The following is a 19,319-nucleotide window of genomic DNA, read 5'->3' as shown; positions in this document are numbered from 1 at the left end:
CCACATCTCCTCAGACTTGACATGGTCTGCCCACATTCAGGTTCAGACTAAAAAAAACAAACAAACTAGGCAGCACATGTATCATCTCCGACAACTGAGGAAGTTCAGTTTCTCTCCAGGGATCCTCAGGACTTCCTAAACAATTAAATTGGCTACAGAAAAACACCATTGTGTGTTGTAACAGGAACAGAAAGTGATATTCTACCATAGAGCGAGTGAACACCCGGTGACAGCCTGCCTAAGCTTGTTCAGATTTTTATAACATTATAGTTTTAGTTGTAAAATCAGTTGCTCTGCTAGCAGTACAGCTGTGCATGTTTCTGAACATGCTCATAGCTCGATAGATGAACCCCTGAGTTGTCTAATCAAGTAGAAAACTAACTTCTTGTGAGTGATGATGTAAAAATAAGAAGTCAAAAGAGATCCTGGGTATGGAGAAGTGGATTCTGGGGAAAGGGATGGTGTATGCTGTACCTGTGTTGATGTAGAGCCATGAGCAGGGCGGACACATGTTGTTGTTGCTCCTTTAGCGAAAGAAGAATTTCAGTTTCAACTTTCTGCCAGTGGCCCTGAAATTTGAGTTACTGATTATCTAATCACAGCCAATAATAAAACCAATAATCAATAAGATGTGGTTACTGACAGTGAAGTGTTCCTCCAGCTGTGCTATGAAGGTTTTGATGGAAGCTGTGATACCATACATCAGGTCTGACTCTGTCACTGCTCTCAGCTCACAAGTCTCACTGTCCACAGGTGGTCCCGCCTCCTCTGTTAACAGCCCCGGCTCTTCAGGTGAGCGGTCTATAACCAGGTGAGCTGGAGCAAAATTATCAATCATTTTAACTTCAGGCAAACTGTGTGAAAAGTATAAGAATTTACCTGTCGACAGTGGTTTAGATCCTTCTCCCTCTTGTTGAAACGCTGCCCTTCTTTTGTGGACCAACTCACCCTCAGTTTGATCGGACAGGTAACCTAAATACAGGAACAGGTAACAGGTAACCGAAATAGATAAATGTATAAAACCCTTTATATAAAAAGAGTCTTCAGGTTGTGAGTAAAAAAAAAAAAAAAGAAAAAAAAAGAAATTATCAGCTAAAATGAGTCATGTGGGTTTTGTCATTCTTTTTGCTGTCAGTGTTTTTCTGTTACATTTCTCACAGGTCTGCAAAAACAAATGATTAAAAAGGTGTTTCAGATGTCATGAAAGTCAGTTTGGAAGTGACAAATGTGGAGGCTGAGAAGAGCACACCTGAGTCTGGAGCTTTTCTTTTCCTGAACACTTCCTGCAGGAAGAAACAGGAAACTGATAAAAACAAAACAAAAAAACCAAGGAGCAGCAATGGATCTGAAAAGAACTATCAAAGGACATGAACCTGCTCCAAAGGGAAGCTGCTTTCTTCAAAGTCCTGGGAGACCTGTAGCTCCACCCCTTTAGGGTCATCCGACACCGGTTCTATTGCATCTGGCAGGTGAGTTTCAACAGTGACGTCGCTGACAGTATGAAAACCTGAAATAGAAAACAAAAAACAGACCTGTAGAGGACAGGAGATCATTACAGTTCTTCCTGTTCAGAGAGGTTCATTTATTTTCCTATAGATGGGACTGGCCTTTAGCAAAGCACAATATTATCCACAGTTAAGCCTATTCAAATGGCAGCCCACGGGCCACATGCAGCCCAGAAGCAACCTGTGAGTGGCCCTGTCTGTGGTCGTGGAAGAAACGCAAAAAAAATTAATTAAAAAAAAAATTAAAAATTCAAATTCCTACAGCATAGTGTAGACTGAATGAAACACTCCTAGTAGCCTAGCAATATTTAACCCACAATGCACTGTGACGTAAACATATTAAATAATCATCGTAATATAGGATGCGACAACAGCATGTCTTTCTCAGGCCAAACGCGTAAAATTGACAATGAAAACCTTTCGGTTTAACCCTGCCTGGACTGACAAGTACTTAATCATTTTACCACCAAATCCAAATACCAAACCTATGTGTTTAATTTGCCGTGAGTGTGTGAAGGCAACACAATGATAAACACCAGACTTCCTATACAAACTTTCCAGAGCGATCGAAGGAGAGGGCTGCAAAAGCACAGTTTAATTGCGAGTTTAACTGCATCTTACAACCGGAGTTGCACTACGATGATGAGGGTCCTGCACAGCCCAAGAGACATGCAGCAGCTTCCCTTCATGTTTGCTGGATCTTGGTGAAAAAGAAAAGGCCTTTCACAGATTCTGAAACAGTGAAATACTGCATGCTGGCCGTGGTGGATGTGGTGATAAATGATGAAAAAATTAAAGTGAGTGTGACATCTGCTATTAAAAACCTGTCACACAGTTCAAATATTCATAGAGTTGAAGTTCTGGCATCAGACGAGTTCGAAGTGCTGTTAGATGACCTGAAGAAAACTGATGCCTATAGCAGGAGATGGGTTCACAGACAGAACTGATAATGCACAGTTGTGCATATATGTCCGTTTTTTTGATGGCAAATTGCTCGGCTTACTACCACTAAAGGGACACACAGCTGGCGAAACAATGTTTGAGAAGATTTCAGCTTTTTTTGAGGAAAGTGGTCTGGATTTGAAACTTGTCTGTATACTTGTGACGGAGGAGGCTCCATCCATGGCAGGAGAAGTGAGTGCTTTGGCAGCACGGTGGTTGGCTGTTGAACCTTGCACTGCATTGTTCATCAGACTGTGTTGTACACAAAACTAAGTGCGGAGCTCAAAACCACAATGGACAGCGTCATGGCTGCAGTTTATTTTATTCGCTCAACATCAAGCCTCCAGCACTGCTTATTCCGCATGCTGCTCGCAGAAAAGTCTGCTGAGCACCATAACCTGCTGTTGCACAACGATGCCAGGTGGCTGTCCAAAGCCAGGGCACTGGAGCATTTCTGTGATGTCAAAGAGGAGATCACAGCAGGCAAAAAAAAGCAGAAACTGCAGATGTGACCATTGTCCTTTAAAATGTATCCGTTTCAGCAAAATATTTATTTTGAAAGGAAATTTTCAAAAATGTTTTGTTTTTTTATTTCAAATGTGCAAAGAGTTTAGTTAGAGCTCCCCTTTTCTAATGGCCCTTTTTTGTGAGCGGTCACCAGATTCACAGGGGAAAAAAAAAAAAGAATAAACATTACTTGTTTTTCACTTGTGTGGGTTTGAAATGGATCATGATCTGCTGCTTACTGACTGCAACAAAAGATCAGTTCCTCGGTTTCAAAATCTTTCCCAACGATTGAGTTGAATAGCCGTGATTCACAGTGATAAACCACTGAGACGTTCATTTGTTTAGATCTTTACAGTAACTCTAAACTTTGAAATAACCCGGGGCTTAAAGAAGAAGCTAACTTACTGTGACATCCAGACGTCGTGTGTCTGATTTGATCAAACAGGACCTCCGCTGCACTTCTGGCTGCAGGCTAAAAGCAGAACCCTGAAGGTTAGACATCAGAAACAAACTGTTTATTTGTTGGCGATTGTTGTTACCTTGGATACAGTGGAGTCGTCTTCACTGCTCGGAGATGACAGAGGTAAAACTATGGAAGGAGAAAGGTTAGTTAATTTGTAACGATAACACAATGAAAGCCATCTCCCTCTGATGATGGTGCGGTGATAACGATTATGTACAAGTTCAATGAAGATGTGACTCACTCTTAAGCTGGCTCTTACTTGGCGCCTTCTTATGGCCATACGTTCGTCTGTCATGTTTGTTTGTAGTCGAGGCCTGGGCTGTACCGCCTGGATCTTTGACATGTGGGGTATTCTGCACTTTCTGTCAGAGTGGGACATCATCAACATGAAATAGACACAGACTAATATTAATCCCACACAGGAAATTTACTTGTTACATCAAGAGACCGGAAGACAAAATAATACTAATAATACTAATAATACTAATAATACTAATAATACTAATAATACTAATAATACTAATAATACTAATAATACTAATAATAATAGATTGGGTGCCTTGAAAAGCGCTATATAAATCCAAAGCGCTTTACAATACCACTATTCATTCACTCTCACATTCATACACTGGTGGAGGCAAGCTACAGTTGTAGCCACAGCTGCCCTGGGGCAGACTGACAGAAGCGAGGCTGCCATATCGCGCCATCGGCCCCTCTGGCCAACACCAGTAGGCAGTAGGGTAAAGTGTCTTGCCCAAGGACACAACGACCAGGACAGAGAGCCCAGGGATCGAACCGGCACCTTCCGGTTACAGATGCGATTCCCAACCCCCTGAGCCATGGTCACCCCCAAAAATAAATTTGTGATTACTAGAAAAACTTAATAGAACAAACAGTGTGCAATAAAGCTAAACACTATAATACTTACAAATGGATGCTATTTACAGTAAATAAAGTCTGAATATTTTTGCAGACAGCTATTACAGTGTATTGTAGTGGTGTTGGCTTTGAGTAGTGGTGTTGGCTTTGAAGTTCAGCAAGACATCTCCCCCCCTCCCCTCCCCCAAACATCTCCCAGTGTCACAGTGGATCAGGTCAGGAGACAACTGAGGAAGCTTCGCCCCAGAAAGGCAGCAGGCCCAGACAAGGTGTGTCCTAGGATGCTAAAGGCGTGTGCTGCTGAACTTGGGGAGCCGCTACAACGAGTCTTCAACCTCAGTCTGCGACTGGGGAGAGTGCCCGCCCTATGGAAGACATCCTGCATCGTCCCGGTCCCCAAAAAGAACCGGCCCAATGAGCTGAATGACTTCCGACCGGTGGCACTGACGTCACATCTTATGAAGACTCTAGAGCGGCTCTTCCTCAACCTCCTCCGACCACAGGTACAACATGCCCAGGACCCACTACAGTTTGCATACAAGGCGGGTGTCGGAGTGGAGGATGCCATCCTGTACCTCCTACACAGAGCCCACTCACACCTGGATGGGGGAAAAGGCACGGTCAGGATCCTGTTTCTTGACTTTTCCAGTGCCTTTAATACCATCCGGCCCTGTATGCTTCAGGAAAAACTGAACAGGATGGAGGTGGACCCCTGCCTGGTGGCTTGGATCTCCGACTACCTCACCGACAGACCACAGTACGTCAGGCTGAAGGACATCACGTCTGACACTGTGGTCAGCAGCACAGGAGCACCACAGGGAACTGTGCTGTCCCCTCTTCTCTTCACCCTGTACACCTCTGACTTCTGCTACAACTCTGAATTATGCCACATTCAGAAGTTTGCAGACGACACAGCCATCATGGGGTGTATCTGGGATGATCAGGAAGAGGAGTACAGAAGTCTGGTGAGGAACTTTGTCGCATGGAGTCACACAAACCACCTGCAACTCAACACCTCAAAGACTAAGGAACTGGTTGTGGACTTCGGGAGGTCCAGAGAAGGTCCACTGCCGGTTCAGATAGAGGGGGAGGAGGTGGAGGTGGTCAACAAGTACAAGTACCTCGGGCTGTGGGTGGACAATAAACTGGACTGGTCATGCAACACAGAGCACCTGTATAAAAAAGCCCAAAGCCGACTGTACTTCCTCAGGAGGCTGAGGTCTTTTAACATCTGCAGGAAGCTCCTGAGGATGTTTTACCAGTCGGTGGTTGCTGGAGTACTTTTCTATGCTGTGGTGTGCTGGGGGAGCAGCACAGCAAAGAAGGACTCATCCAGGCTGGAGAAACTGATCAGGAGGGCTAGCTCTGTGGTCGGCATGAAGCTGGACACTCTGGTGACAGTGGCAGAGAAAAGGACATTAAAGAAACTGATGGACATTATGGACAATGCGGCATCCTCTGCACACGGCCATTAACAACCAGAAGAGTCTGTTCAGTGACAGGTTGCTTCTCCCCAAGACAAGAACTAACAGACTTAAAAACTCCTTTGTCCCACACGCCATCAGACTGTTTAACTCCTCTCTGGAGGGGAGAGGGAGGGGAAACAGGAGGACAAAGGAGGGGGGAACAACTAAGCTGTAGTGCCTCTTCACCTCACTGTGCAATACCTTTTGTGCAATACTTTTGTAAATAGTCAACAGTGCAATAGACTCAATACTTGAAATGTGCAATTCACTTGTATTTTTATTTTTATTCCTATTTATTCTATTTATCCCCTTCGTATATTTTATTTATATTGTCTCGTATTATATATATATGTGTATATATTATATATATATATTTATATTTATATATATATATTATATATATTATATATATGTGTGTGTGTGTGTGTGTGTGTGTGTGTGTGTGTGTGTGTATATATATAATATTCTGTAACTCTGTAACTTCGTCGGTGCTGTGCTTTTTGGAAATCGAATTTCCCAGAGGAACCCACCCGAGGGATTAATAAAGTTCTATCTAATCTAATCTAATCTACAGCTGTGTACTGCAGTCTGCTGTGGGGATGAAGGGCCTACGACCCTGCTCCTACACAGTGACTAACAGCCCACTGCTGAAGGAGCTGTTCAGGGCCTCCACAGTCTCATGCAGGGGGTGACCGGTGTTGTCCATAATGAACAAGGCCCAGCATCTCTATGGGGTCTGGAGGACTGTCCAGGATAGAGCTTGCCTTCTTCACCTATTAATCTGTTGCTCTCCATCTCTCCCTTGCCTCCCCAGCAGACAACTGCATAAAAGATAGCTGAAGCCATCACAGTGTAATAAACACTCTTCACTAATATCCTGCACATGCCTGTCCAGCACATGGAGCCCACTTTAAAACAGCATGTACAGTGCGTGAGCGTTGTGTGTCCAGTTTATTGTTAAGGTGAAGTACCCAGGGATCTTTACCTGTCCCAACCCTGATGTCCAAACAGGTTTGAACAGACACTCCACTCCCCCAGCCCAATCATCTCTTTTGCAAACCCCCGCGTCTTCGACAAATGTCAGCTTTTGTTCCCATGACTTCACACCTCTCAGCCCTCACCCACTCTTCTGCTACACAAGACTCCATCTCACAGCTCCCCTCCTCCACCACCATCCTGTCCCTGTCAATACTTCAGGCGAGGAATGGCTCAAGGTCAAGGTGAGAAAGGCTGCAGGTCTGGATGGCATCAGCTCCAGGCTCCTGAGGAGCTGTGCAGACCAATTGTGTGGCATCCTGGCATACATGTTCAGCACGAGCAGGGGAAGCTCCACAGCTGTGGAGTGGTACTAGTACTGAAGACCACACATCCTGGATGGACCTCAACAGCTGATGAAGACCCTTGAGAGGTTGGTACTCAAACATCTTCGCCCTCTGACGTCTTAATTGGATCTGCTGCAGTTGGCCTACGACCCTAGCACTGGGCTAGATGATGCCAACATCTACCTCCTGCACCAAGCTCTGACCCACTGGAGCCTGGAAGCAGTGTGGGGATCATTTTCTTTAATTTCTCAAGTTCTTTGGGGGGGGTTTTGTTTTTGTTTTGTTTTATTCTTCATCTTCTCTAGTGGTTGTTATGCTGGATGCTGGTTAGATTGGTAAAACAAAAGGAATGCAGAGAAATAGAAATAAAAGAAAAGGGTGAAGTAAACAGTTCTCTAACAAAGCTCACTCATATGATACACAGCACCTAAAGACAAAACAGAGGGGGCACACAAACAAATATACTGTGTGTGTGTGTGTGTGTGTGTGTGTGTGTGTGTGTGTGTGTGTGTGTGTGTGTGTGTGTGTGTGTTTTCTCAGTGATTTAAAAAAAATCATTGTGAGGCTGCAATCAAGAAACCCTTCTGAGACCCAGCAACCAGTCCAATCCTCTACCCTTAATAACAAAGGGATGTAGATGCAGCGAGCCCTAGATCCAGGCCTGTCCACCCACACCTTCTGAAGCGTGGATGGGCAGGTGGCCCCGTGCTCTGCAGTGTTCTCGCCCCCACAAAGATGTGTACTCGCCCCCACAAAGATGTTGGGGACTCCCTGGAAAGAGAGAGGTTCAGTAAGCACCGCCAGTTCTCACACCCTGCCACAGGGCAAGAAAGAACGGACCAGTGTTGAGTGCAGCACCAAACTGGAGGCCAGCACCCTTCCTCCCCACCACAGCGAGTACTCCAGCTCAACCTCTCAAAGCACCAGCACATCACTCAACCGACAGTGAAGACAGAAGAACAAGACAAACTAGCCTGAATTGGAGACAAGCCACAGCACCAGCTCCCCAAGCCATCTAAACTGCTCCCTCTCCTGAACATGTGAGGACGACAACAGACCCCCCCACACTGACACCAGTGAACATTCAGGGATTGGACCTGTACCTGGGTGTTCACCTGAACAATAAACTGGACTGGAGTCCCAACACTGACGTTATTTACAGTATGGGTCAGAGCAGACTCCACCTGCTGAGGACAACAAGATCTTTTCAGGAGCATACCCTGCACTCCAAGACCTCTGTTGTGGCCTTGGCCATCATCTATGGTGTTGTCTGTTGGAACAGCAGCTTCTCTACAGCTGAGAGGAAGCAGTTGGATAAGCTCCATACGAGGCCAGCTCTGTCCAAGGATGCCCCCAGTGCAGGTAGTAGGAGACAGAAGAACTCCAATGCCTACCAACCCGTGCATGAAGCTGTTGCAGAACTGGAGAGCCCCTTCAGTGACAGACTGACGCATCCACAGTACACAAAGAAGCGTTATGGCAGGTCCTTCCTCCCAGCAGCTGTTAGACTTTTATAACCATTGATGCAGCTTCTCATAACACCGAGAAATCAAACAAAAAATAAAACCATGGCTCAGGTACAAATTCAAGTCTGAAGAGAGACCGGTTATCAGAAGAGAAGCACTGACAGATTTAAACTACCTGTGTCACCTGTCTAAGACACGCAGACTGCAGATCTGATGATACAATTACAAATATTGATCCTTGACCAGCAGTCATCAAAACCTTTTTGTTCAAACATGGTAGGGGTTTTTGTTTTGTTTGTTTTTTTACAGGAAAAACTGATTAGAAGTCCAATAACAGAACAGTCATCACTGTCTTTGCGAGTTGGCGAGACAGAGCGGCAGGCTGACAGGACAGGTGGTGAGACAAACCATTACCATGAACACTCTCCCAGCTGCCTCTTCCAGTTCTTTGTGGTGTTTGGAGTTGAAGGTCAGCTCCACTGTCTGGCCTCTGACATTGTCGTGCATGATGGGATTGTTCAGCCAGAAACTGAGGACCGTCTCTTCCCCAGGGCATCATGGGAAAAACAGAATTGTCCAATTCATGCTCTGGTCCTACTTATACATGATCTAACATACCTGAATGCTTCAACATGCTGGATTTTAGGGTTAAAGTTCTGACCATTCTGTTTGACCTGCAGACTGTAATGATCCACCTCCTCCTTCGGCACATGAATGGATCCCCAAAGGAAACCCTGAACAAAAACATAACCAGAACACAGCAGGAGAAAAATGTGAATATGCAGCCAAACTCAGTGTCCAACTAAAACTTCAAGGCAGTTGTTCCCTTTGGTGCTTTTAAACAAAACCTTATTGCATTATTTGACACAACATTTTATTTGAGGGTGCCTTTCAGAAACCCAAGGTCACCTTACAAAGCAAAAAATGAAAGGGGCAATAATTATAAAACAAGTTATCCATCCATCCACTTCTCTTTTTCAGAGTTGTGGGGGACGCTGGAGCCTATCCCAGCTGTCATAGGGCAATAGGCGGGGTACACCCTGTACAGGTCGCCAGTCTGTCGCAGGGCTAACACACACAGACATCCATTCACACTCACATTCACTCCCACATTCATACCTATGGACAATTTAGTTTAATCAATTAACCTATCCCCACAAACTGCATGTCTTTGGATGGTGGAAGGAAGCCGGAGTACCTGGGAGAACATGCAAACTACACACAGAAAGACCCTGGCCTGATGGTGAAATTGAACTCAGGACCTTCTTGGTGTGCAGCAACAGTGCTAACCAGTGTGCTGCCCATAAAATAAGTTAAAATTGCAAAACAGAACTTGACAACAGATAAAAATCAGCAAAAAAGTGAATAAGCCAGTGTGAACAGATGGGTTTTGAACTGTGACTTAAATATAGGAAGAGAGTCTACATTTCTTATGGCTGGAGGAACAGAGATCCAGAACCGAGGAGCAGAGCAACTGAAGGCTCCCCATAGTGGTAAGACGAGGAGAAGGAACAACTTGAATGGCAGACGAGGATCTGAGAGGCGGGAAACAGTGTTGGAATGAAGTAGATCACAGAGATAAGGAGCAGATTTATGGATACACTTCCAAGTGAGAAGTAAGATTTTAGAGTTTATCCTGGCTTCTATTGGCAACCAGTGAAGCTGCTGAAGAATTGAATACAGCTTATCAAGCAAGCCCCCCAAAACAACCTAAAGTCTGTCAGTTCTACAGTAAAACTTCATAGTATGGAGTACTACCTGAGGCTCATCAATGAAGAAGCTGACACATCCTGAGCCCGTGTTAAAGTCTATCCAGAACTCATCTAGTTTCTCATCTTTTGGACGAAAGAGCTGCACAAGAAAACATACAGAGTCTGAATACAAATGCCAAAAAAAAATTACGTCCTTTTTTAAATTTTTTAATTTTTCAAAGGGTGAAAAATGTACCTGAGTGGAACTGAGAAAGGCACGGAGGCAGGGAATAGTGTAGACCCTGAGAGACAGAACACAGGTAACTACTGTGATCAGAGTTCTCCGATTTACTTTATATTAATAAATTTTTAAATATGGTTCATCACCTCCCCTGGTTTCCATGGTAGCAGTTGACAAAATTCAAGAATCGTCTGCAGTCCTGCACAGTGAGACAGATGGCTGACTTACTTCATAAAAAAATTAAAAACCTGTATAAAGACAGTTAAGCCAGTTTCCCAGATATGCGGTTCTGTTGGCGTCATCGATCCACAACGTGATGAGACCCTGTTGGTTTATCAGAATCAGAAACTTTGTCATTGTCACGAGAACAACGAAATGAAGAATGGTCCCCGATCATTGCATCATCCCCAGCAATATCAAAATATAAATAAAACAATAAAATTCAATAAATAAAATAGATAGAATACTTAAAATACTAATAAGATGTAACAGTAAAACATTCACATACATTCCCACACACATGCTTCAGGCCGTGCATAGATTAACACAAGAGTGGCGTGATGGACATTTTTTTGTAGTATTCAGATGTGTTATTGCAGTTGGATAACAGCTGTGTTTGAGTCTATTAGTCCTTGCTCTGATTGCCCTGTACCGTCTGCCTGAGGGCAACAGTTCGAACAGGGAGTGGCCAGGATGTGAGGTGTCTTTTATGATGTTTTGGGCCTTTTTAAAACAGTGGGCATTGTGTAGAACTTCCAGTGTGGGGAGAGGGCAGCCAGTGATCTTTTGGGCGGTGTTAATGATCCCTTGGAGTGCTTTCCTCTGAGCCCCTGTGCAGCTAGTGTACCAAATACATATGCAGTAAGTTAGAACACTCTCAATGGTGGCTCTGTAGAAGGACACCAGCAGTCTCTGTGTGATGTTATTCCTCCTGAGAATTCTCAGGAAGTACAGTCTCTGTTGGGCCTTTTTCAGCAGCTCGGAGGTGTTCACACTCCAGGAAAGGTTCTCCTCTATATTGACTCCCAGGAAGCAGAAGCTTGCCACCCTTTCTACACAGTCCCCATTTATGAATAGTGGTTGGATCTCTGCCTTTTTCCTTCTGAAATCTATTATGAGTTCTTTGGTTTTTGAAGTGTTGAGGAGGAGGTTATTGGCCTTACACCATGACGTCAGCTGCTCCACCTCGTCTCTGTACGTAGACTCGTCTCCCTTGGAAATGAGCCCCACCCTCACCTGTGGTCACAAGCCGTGGCATGGACTAAAAGACACAGAAAATAGCTTCCTCTGGCTCTTCCTTGAGACGGGGTGAGGACTTTGGTCATTTAGGAGGGGTAGAACTGCTGCTGCTCCACATCAAAAGTGACATCTCCTCGGTGAGGTATTGCAGGAATGGAGGTCCAGGCTAGACCCAGGACATGCTGGTTAGATTAGAGCAATTGGCTGTCTGGTTGGGTTTTTATTGAAATTATTTTCTAGACTCCACCTCTCTGGGAACATCTTAGGCTCTCCGAGGAATGGAGGCCCATCTCACCTCACCACACTCCCTGCCAGTGGCTGATGCCCTCAGACGTTGGTGTGTTTGTGGTTCTTGGTGTCTGGGGCCGAGAGCTCATGTATGTACCGATTCATGGCCGATTGGCGGGCCCTGGCGCCTGTGGCCCAGGTGGGCCTCTTCCGGGGGATAGGGTGCCCTCAGGCCTGTGGGCATGGGGCTCGGTCCTCTCTGGCACAGCTGGCTGCCAGCAAAGCACGCGGGCACGTCACAGCAACCCCCTCTGGCCTTTGCTCCGTGGCTGCTGGGTGACCTCTCGTTTGGGGCTCTCCTCAGCTCTTCCGAGGAGGGTGGCACGGTTGCCCCCCTGGTGGTTCTCCTTGGGTTCTTGTACTCTGGGACCTGGATCTCCTCCATACCTGCTATATGCCCTGGGGGACGGGGCTATGGCTCCCCACACTCCCTAGCAGACCATTACATGGAGAAACCTTTTGAATACAAGTGTGCTGATCCACACAGGTGTGCACACGGGTGTTCACAGACACAAACTACACATTTCTTGGCTGCTGCCTCAAAGCACATTGTGCACTGTTGAGCTTGCGTACTGCACAATAACATGTAATATTTAGTATCTACTGTTAGCTAGTTTATTGTGATGGTGCTGTATTTATTATGTTGCTCTTTTTTGTTTGTTTTTTAATTATAATAAAAGGTTTACCAATTGGACCAATATGGCAAGGCCATGATGATCCAATTGGTAAACTAAATCCGCTTGGCATCTTTTTTGGCCTTCAGATATCAATTCTGACGCCTAAGATCCAAACGGGACAGGCAAAAAAAAACAAACAAACAAAAAAACAAAACAGAAAATAAATTATTTTCTACTGTGGCCAAAATGACCTTGGTTCACTTTAGTCAGTTCAGTTTTATTTGTATAGGACCAAATAACAACAGTTGCCTTAAGGTGTTTTATCAAATGACTCTTGCACAAATAATGTTTATGTGAAACACGGAAAACAGTGATGCCAGAATGATAGCTGGCTAATAAGCTGTTACATTAATGCTGCATGTTTAGCCTAAAAGCTTCAAGTTATATTAGAGAAGATTGTTGTTTGTTTGTTTTTTTTAATATACAAATTGTCAGAAAAAAAAAATTTTTTTTCCCTTCAAGATCACATTAATGAAATACTAATAATGCTTTGTGGATGTATTTGTTTTTAGGGTATGAATCCAGTCCAATCTTGTGGCTGACTCGAGGTAGACTTGGAGAAAATTAAAAGATTCACTTTGATTACTCAGAAGGTTCAATACAGGCTTAACAACCTGAACTGTGTGTGTTGTGTTCATCACACTGTGGAATTTAAACAGAAAGCTTGGAAATGACATACAGAGTGAGACAGCTGAGAACTCACCGACTCAAAATCAGCATCTCTGATGTCACAGAAAGCCATGCTGATGTCAGGGATGGAGAACCACTGACTGGCTTTCTGCATGCGGTCTCTGCGTGGAGTCATGCGACACAGAGCTTCTGACAGGCTGACCTGCAGCTCATAGTCTGAAACAGAGAACTACAAACGTGGCTGTCTGTAATAACACTTTGATTCTAGGCCCTTTCCTGTTTACGGGCTTCCTGTCTAACATAGAGGTGACAAACATGACGCTTCTATATATTCACTGCTAACAGCACTGAGGGGACGGTGTGCTCAGGTGTTCCAAGTGCAGAGTCAAGACTCGGCTCTAAACTCTTCTGTTCACACTCATGAGACTTCCTCAGGACATCGTTTAACCACAGCGATTCTAAATATCCGTAAAGCATTATGACAGGTGAAGAGAAAACAATCCCAATAAAGAAAACAAGAATCGCTCATGTTGAATATTCGGTGCGATTTGCTGTAACTCACCTCCAACTGTCAGAACTGCTGCAGCCACCTGGGGTCTGTCAGACAGGCAATCAAGCAGATAGTACTGAATTTAGATGGGTATACATGTGCTGGTTAGAAACATTTCAATGTAAAAATCTCAGTGTGCACTACAGACAGCATTTGGTTTTGATTCTGGTCATTCTGGATCAGTCGCCTCTGTTCTCGGCTCAGAGACTCCAGCACGCTGTTGAAAGTCCTGATGGCCTGAAACAAGAGAAATTACACTGAGGTCAGTCATCCAGATCACGGTGATCTAAGGAGCGTGGAAAGAAAAGCCACTGGAGTTCTTTGAGTTTCTTTGAGAAACTTAACTGCTCCTTTGGTTCATCCGCTTCTCTTTCCACGCTCCTTAGATTGCCTCTGTATTGTCCAAATACTATGTGACCCAGCCGTTCTTTAGAGTCAGAGCAAAGCTGTGTACAAAAACACATCACAGCCCAGCACAGACAATGAAAAGCACACTGTGTCAGTGCATTACCTCCAGTCTCAATGGGAAGTGAACTTCTGTTTCCAGAGTCAGATGAACCAACTGCAGAAGAACTACTGACAGCTGACTCACTGAGAAACGGACAGGTAGTAGATGACAGGACGGACAGGTGAGACTCATGCTTCGGTGGGAAATCTACATCATAACTTACACTGCCACCAGAAACTCATTTGATCCCTACACTGTAACCTTCCAAGAAATGTACCTACATGTCACTGAACTACCTGGAAGGTTGTGGTTTAGGGATGAAAGGAGCTGCCAGTTAACGAAGCTAGGACATCATCATCTCCAGCAGAAGTCTAAATGAAGCCTAACACATGAAGATCAAAGCAAAGACAGAAACCAACCTGGAAGAGAAGCTTGGCCAAGCAGCTGAAACGAGACGATAGAGAGTGTATTTAATGAGCCTGGTTCATCTCCCAGCAAACAGCAACTCTTACATCCTATGTTACACTGAATTAATATGGAAAAGATTTTAATGACGGTTTCACTCCATCAGCAAAGTGTTTAGCATTGACCCAGTTATAAAATCGATCAAATTAACTGCATTAATCAGACATCTGCAGCCAGAGCCTGTAGCGAGCACAAAGTTGTACAAAACAAATGTTTGGGGTTTTTCTGCTTCAGGGTTCTGCGGTAGGACCAGTTCTGTTTACGTTATGAACTCTCTTTGTTAGAGTTAGCAGGAGCTGCATGTACTGAGAGGAAACTTAAAGCTCGCAGAAACTGTCTACAGTGTTGGCCTCTTATTGGTGGATGACTGGATATGTAAAGCACTTTGGGGTCCTTAGGGACTAGTAAAGCGCTATATAAATACAGGCCATTTATTGTGAGTTTTAGCTCCAGGCTCACCATGAATCCCAGACTGTTCAGAAACATAAGCTGGATGCAGCTTTGGCCAACCTCCAGGAGAACATCTCTCATCACAACAAAGTGAAGGAGCTCTTCTGTCATAGTGGTCATCACTGTGTCGGTTACCTGTAATGCTAAAATAAAGCTATAGCAGAGAGAGCTTGAAGGCCACCACATCTGGTGCTGCCAGAGAGTCCAAGACCAGAGCAGAATCTTTACAGTGACCCCAGTACAGGACTTTGGATCCAAACCAATGGCAGAAATGATTTGACTTGGACCGGGAGGTGACATGGAAGAATGAAGTACAGCTAGATCCTAATCACCCAGACACATTAGGGAATCATTTCCAGGTCCATCACTATATGTGTTCAACAGGACGTTAGATTTGATCTCACATACTTAACGGTACGAAACAGTAAATGAAGTGTGATGTATTCATTTGGGGCACAGAGTGGAAAAAGGTATGTCTGAGCATGTCCAGTGGTGCTTTTTATTTCTAAAGTAACAGTTACACATATGAAAGTTTAAACTGGACCCATGGAAACATGAAAGCATCCTGTTCCACAGCCTGATGAATGAATGCGATTGGTTGGACAGGTGTTCTTTGTGTGCGTTCTGCTTGTCCAGAGACTTGGCACGTGAACACATGGACAGTCCGTCTGAGCTGGGCTTCATTCAGCGGTATCGAACAGCGCTTTAAATTTACACAGATCTATTTGAAGGTTTTACAGCTCTAACGTATAACCTGTGAAATAATCAGCAGTACTGCATTTTACCACCAAATCACCAGAACCCATTTCTGTAATCCCAGGAGTTTGATTCTGTTCATCTGGACATTTTTAGTGGGACAAACGTTTCATCGTCAGGTGACTTCTTCAGTGTCAGCTGACTGCAGGTTTCCCCAACCTTAGACACAATCTGAAATCTGTGAGGTCAGTTTCTTCTTTCACCATCTTACAGTGCTGTAATCACAGCCATTCCCCAACTCTCTGTGAACTGTACTATGTCCAGAATCAGCCTTTCGGGATTTCCTTACCTGGATGATTGAGCATGCATCAAGACCTTTCTGCAACATTCTGCTACCTTTTACAACACTGTAGCATTTTATTCATGTTGTTTATAGATTTTTAATCACCAGTGGATAGAAATACTTTCCTGTGCAAGACAATGAGCTACATCAAGTCATATAAGCTGTTCCTTTCAGACTGATAGAATGCTACCAACACCACCTTTAATGTCAGCATGCAGGGTGTGAACACAGCGAGTTGATAACCAGCTTAACAGTTTATGGTGACTGCTAACATCAGGGTAAGTGGATTCAGATAAAAAAACCTGGGTATGTCTGTGAAGGTTCTCAGACATCCACGTCATCGTAGTCTAAGGAGCTTGGAAAGAAAAGTGTCTGGACTTCTTTAAGTTACTTGAAGACGTTTCACCTCTCATCCGAGAAGCTTCTTCAGTTCTAAGGTCAAATGGTGGAGAGTCCCAGAATTAAACCCAGTGGAAGTATCCCACTGGGTTACTCCTTCGTACCTCTTTGGGGGGGATACTTTGGGGTGAAACATCTTCAAGCAACTTAAAGAAGTCCAGACGCTTTTCTTTCCAAGCTCCTTAGACAACCCTGGGTATGTTAAACTCACTTTATAGAATAAGTCCCAGGTGAGATGTTTAGCATCTGTTACCATGGCGATTCAACAGGTAAAACAATATTGCCTTATCGACACAGCTAGCTAACACATGGATGTGGCTCCACAGTTATAGCCCTCTGGGTAGAGAAATGTTCTCACCAGGAAGAAGTCAAAGAACTCCTCAGTGAGATTGAGCAGGGGGGTGGAGATTCTCTGAAGGTCAGAAGTCAGCTGTTCACAGACCGCTTCAAACCACATCAATGCCTAAAAGGCAAACAACAACATGAAGGTAATGTGACGCATGACATCTGACCCGATTTATTCTGACAAATTTAGACAGATTACTTTAGCAGTCAGTCCATGACCGATGAGCATCTGCAGGTCTTCTTTGTTCTCTGCCAGAATCCCCAAAGACTTCAAGACAAGCATAGCTCTGCTGAAACCAGAATCACGCAGCTCCTAACAACCAAGCAAGCAAACAGGTGTGTGGTAAGACTCAGTCATGCTCACATCACTCTGATGCTTTATTGATCCTGCAGTGGAAACGGACGTTACACAAACAGGAGCATAAAGAACACAAACCTACTACAAACCAAGTAAAACGTACCACAGAGGCACGCTGAGGCCTTTTAACGTCAGGCAGGCCAGACGTTTCACGTACAACAGCGTGACTCAAACACCTCCACATGGAATACTTTGTTTGACATGAAACTTTGATTATGAACATGTCGGGTCTTTATGGCTGCTTGGAACCTTCCAGAGCGCTTGCTTTAACATGGACAAAACTAAACGTAATCAGAGGACTTTCCACATCAGCTGGTATGAAATATGAACTTATCGTGCAGATTTTTAGTCCCAAACCCAGGCACTCTCAGAGGCATCAACACAAAAGCCCATTTCATTTAGCAGACAGACTGAGGAGCATGCTCAGTCTGACTTCATTCTGGCCAATGATTTTCAGCCAATCACAGAAAACATCCTGAGGTCATGTGACTTGTTAAAGGTAAATGACATCATTTACCTTTCTGTTCATCATTTAAACTTCATTGTTTTCTAAAAGCTGTAACAGGAGGATAAGATGATGCCTGAGCTCTACAGCATCTTTATGTTAACTTTGATCTAACCTGTCACCAGGTGAGAGGCAGGTGCACCTGAATGGCAATGTGGTGGTCAGCTTGGCCCAGACAGGACGTTTAATCTTCCGTCTGTAACAGCACCAACTGTTGCACCACCCTGACCTCAGGACAGGCACTGCATCAGGTGGTTTCTAATGGCACAGGTCAACAAACCAACACAGTGTGGGCAGACACTGCCCCTTGGTGGTGAAGGTTTTTGTTAAATGCATAAACTTTTAAAGCTTAAGTGAACATTTGTGGTGAACATGGAGAACTCCTGTCTGATAGTCATGCATAGAGAACAAACAGTTACCCCCTTACCTTGGTAACCAGCTGGTCCAGCCGGGTGAGGGTGCTGCTGGTCAGTCCTTCATAGTAGAGCAGAGAAGCCAGATGGGACGTGTCTCCATGGAGCATACAGTCCTCCACCTGAACCTCGAACTGAGCGACAGGGAGATGCAGGTGTGTAAAACCATCAGACATAAAGTGTGCTCCCTGCACCAGACTCCACTGACATTTACTCTGATTTAAGAATCAGACGTTTGTTTGCTCCCAGTTTAAATGCAAAAGGATCACTTCCTGTGACGGACAGCAGGGGGCAGTACAGGCTGGACTGTGTGGCACAGGGGTGGACAAAATAACAGAAACACCCGCAGAAGCTGCTGTTAAACACGTTTTTAAAGTTAAAAACGATTTTGAATCGATATAGAAGCGTTATTGATTCCTAGTATGTGATGTCATCACCCTGATCTATGACGCACTGCAGTTTTCGGAGTTTCATAAATCGAGCAGGGAAACAACCAAAGTTCATAAATATACTTCCAATCGATACTTGACTTAATGATCAGTGATCATATCAAACTGTGAGTTTACCATCGCGTCTCCTCGTCCTCCCTCAGCTTCTGATGTGACGGGGGCGCGCACAGCTGGAGGTCATTAACTCATCACAGAGAAAGTAGTTCCGACACGCGAAGGAATATCGGCTTCTTTTTCGTGTACTTTGAGATTCTCACAAAAAATTGTAAATAAAATTAATGAAAATCTTAAAAATCAACTTTAATTTAAAAAAAATGTTTTAATGAGAAACACCAAAAGTCTCTCTCACACACACACACGGAGGCGGGCGCGCAGGTGAGCAGGTCGTCAGGTGTGTCCTCTAATAGATGACTAATGAATTTGTTTGTTTTGGGAGAAACACTGACGTGTTTACACAACACACACGGACAGATTTTTTCAAAATCAGCTTATTTATTTAGAAGAAAAAGAATTAATAAGAATAATAAACAGCTGTTGTTATTAATGTGGCTGTTGTTCAGAGCATTGATTGATTATTGGTGA

General features: G+C 44.3%; 1 protein-coding gene across 3 annotated transcripts; it reads right to left on the bottom strand.

Annotated features, from left to right (window-relative positions):
* Positions 1-474: 474 nt before the first annotated feature.
* Positions 475-19,116, bottom strand: sycp2l (synaptonemal complex protein 2-like; the record flags this gene model as incomplete). 3 transcript variants are annotated; one of them, XM_014331185.2, is given in 22 exon segments in its annotated part: positions 475-569; positions 644-816; positions 880-972; positions 1,250-1,283; positions 1,374-1,507; positions 3,360-3,426; positions 3,494-3,543; positions 3,659-3,779; positions 8,965-9,092; positions 9,212-9,284; positions 10,309-10,401; positions 10,498-10,543; positions 10,629-10,681; positions 13,390-13,532; positions 13,879-13,913; positions 14,015-14,103; positions 14,378-14,457; positions 14,734-14,758; positions 17,026-17,130; positions 17,212-17,325; positions 18,303-18,422; positions 18,855-19,116. In XM_014331185.2, coding segments are annotated over 22 exon segments (1,874 nt in total), but the record flags the coding sequence as incomplete, so codon positions are not given.
* Between the last annotated feature and the right edge of the window lie 203 nt (positions 19,117-19,319).

The sequence above is a fragment of the Haplochromis burtoni genome, unplaced genomic scaffold, assembly GCF_018398535.1.
Source record: "Haplochromis burtoni strain Fernald_Lab_line unplaced genomic scaffold, NCSU_Asbu1 Contig_1565, whole genome shotgun sequence".
NCBI classification, from domain to species: Eukaryota; Metazoa; Chordata; class Actinopteri; order Cichliformes; family Cichlidae; genus Haplochromis; species Haplochromis burtoni.
The sequence above is the reverse complement of the archived record's forward strand: the minus strand, read 5'-3'. Positions and strand labels throughout refer to the sequence as shown.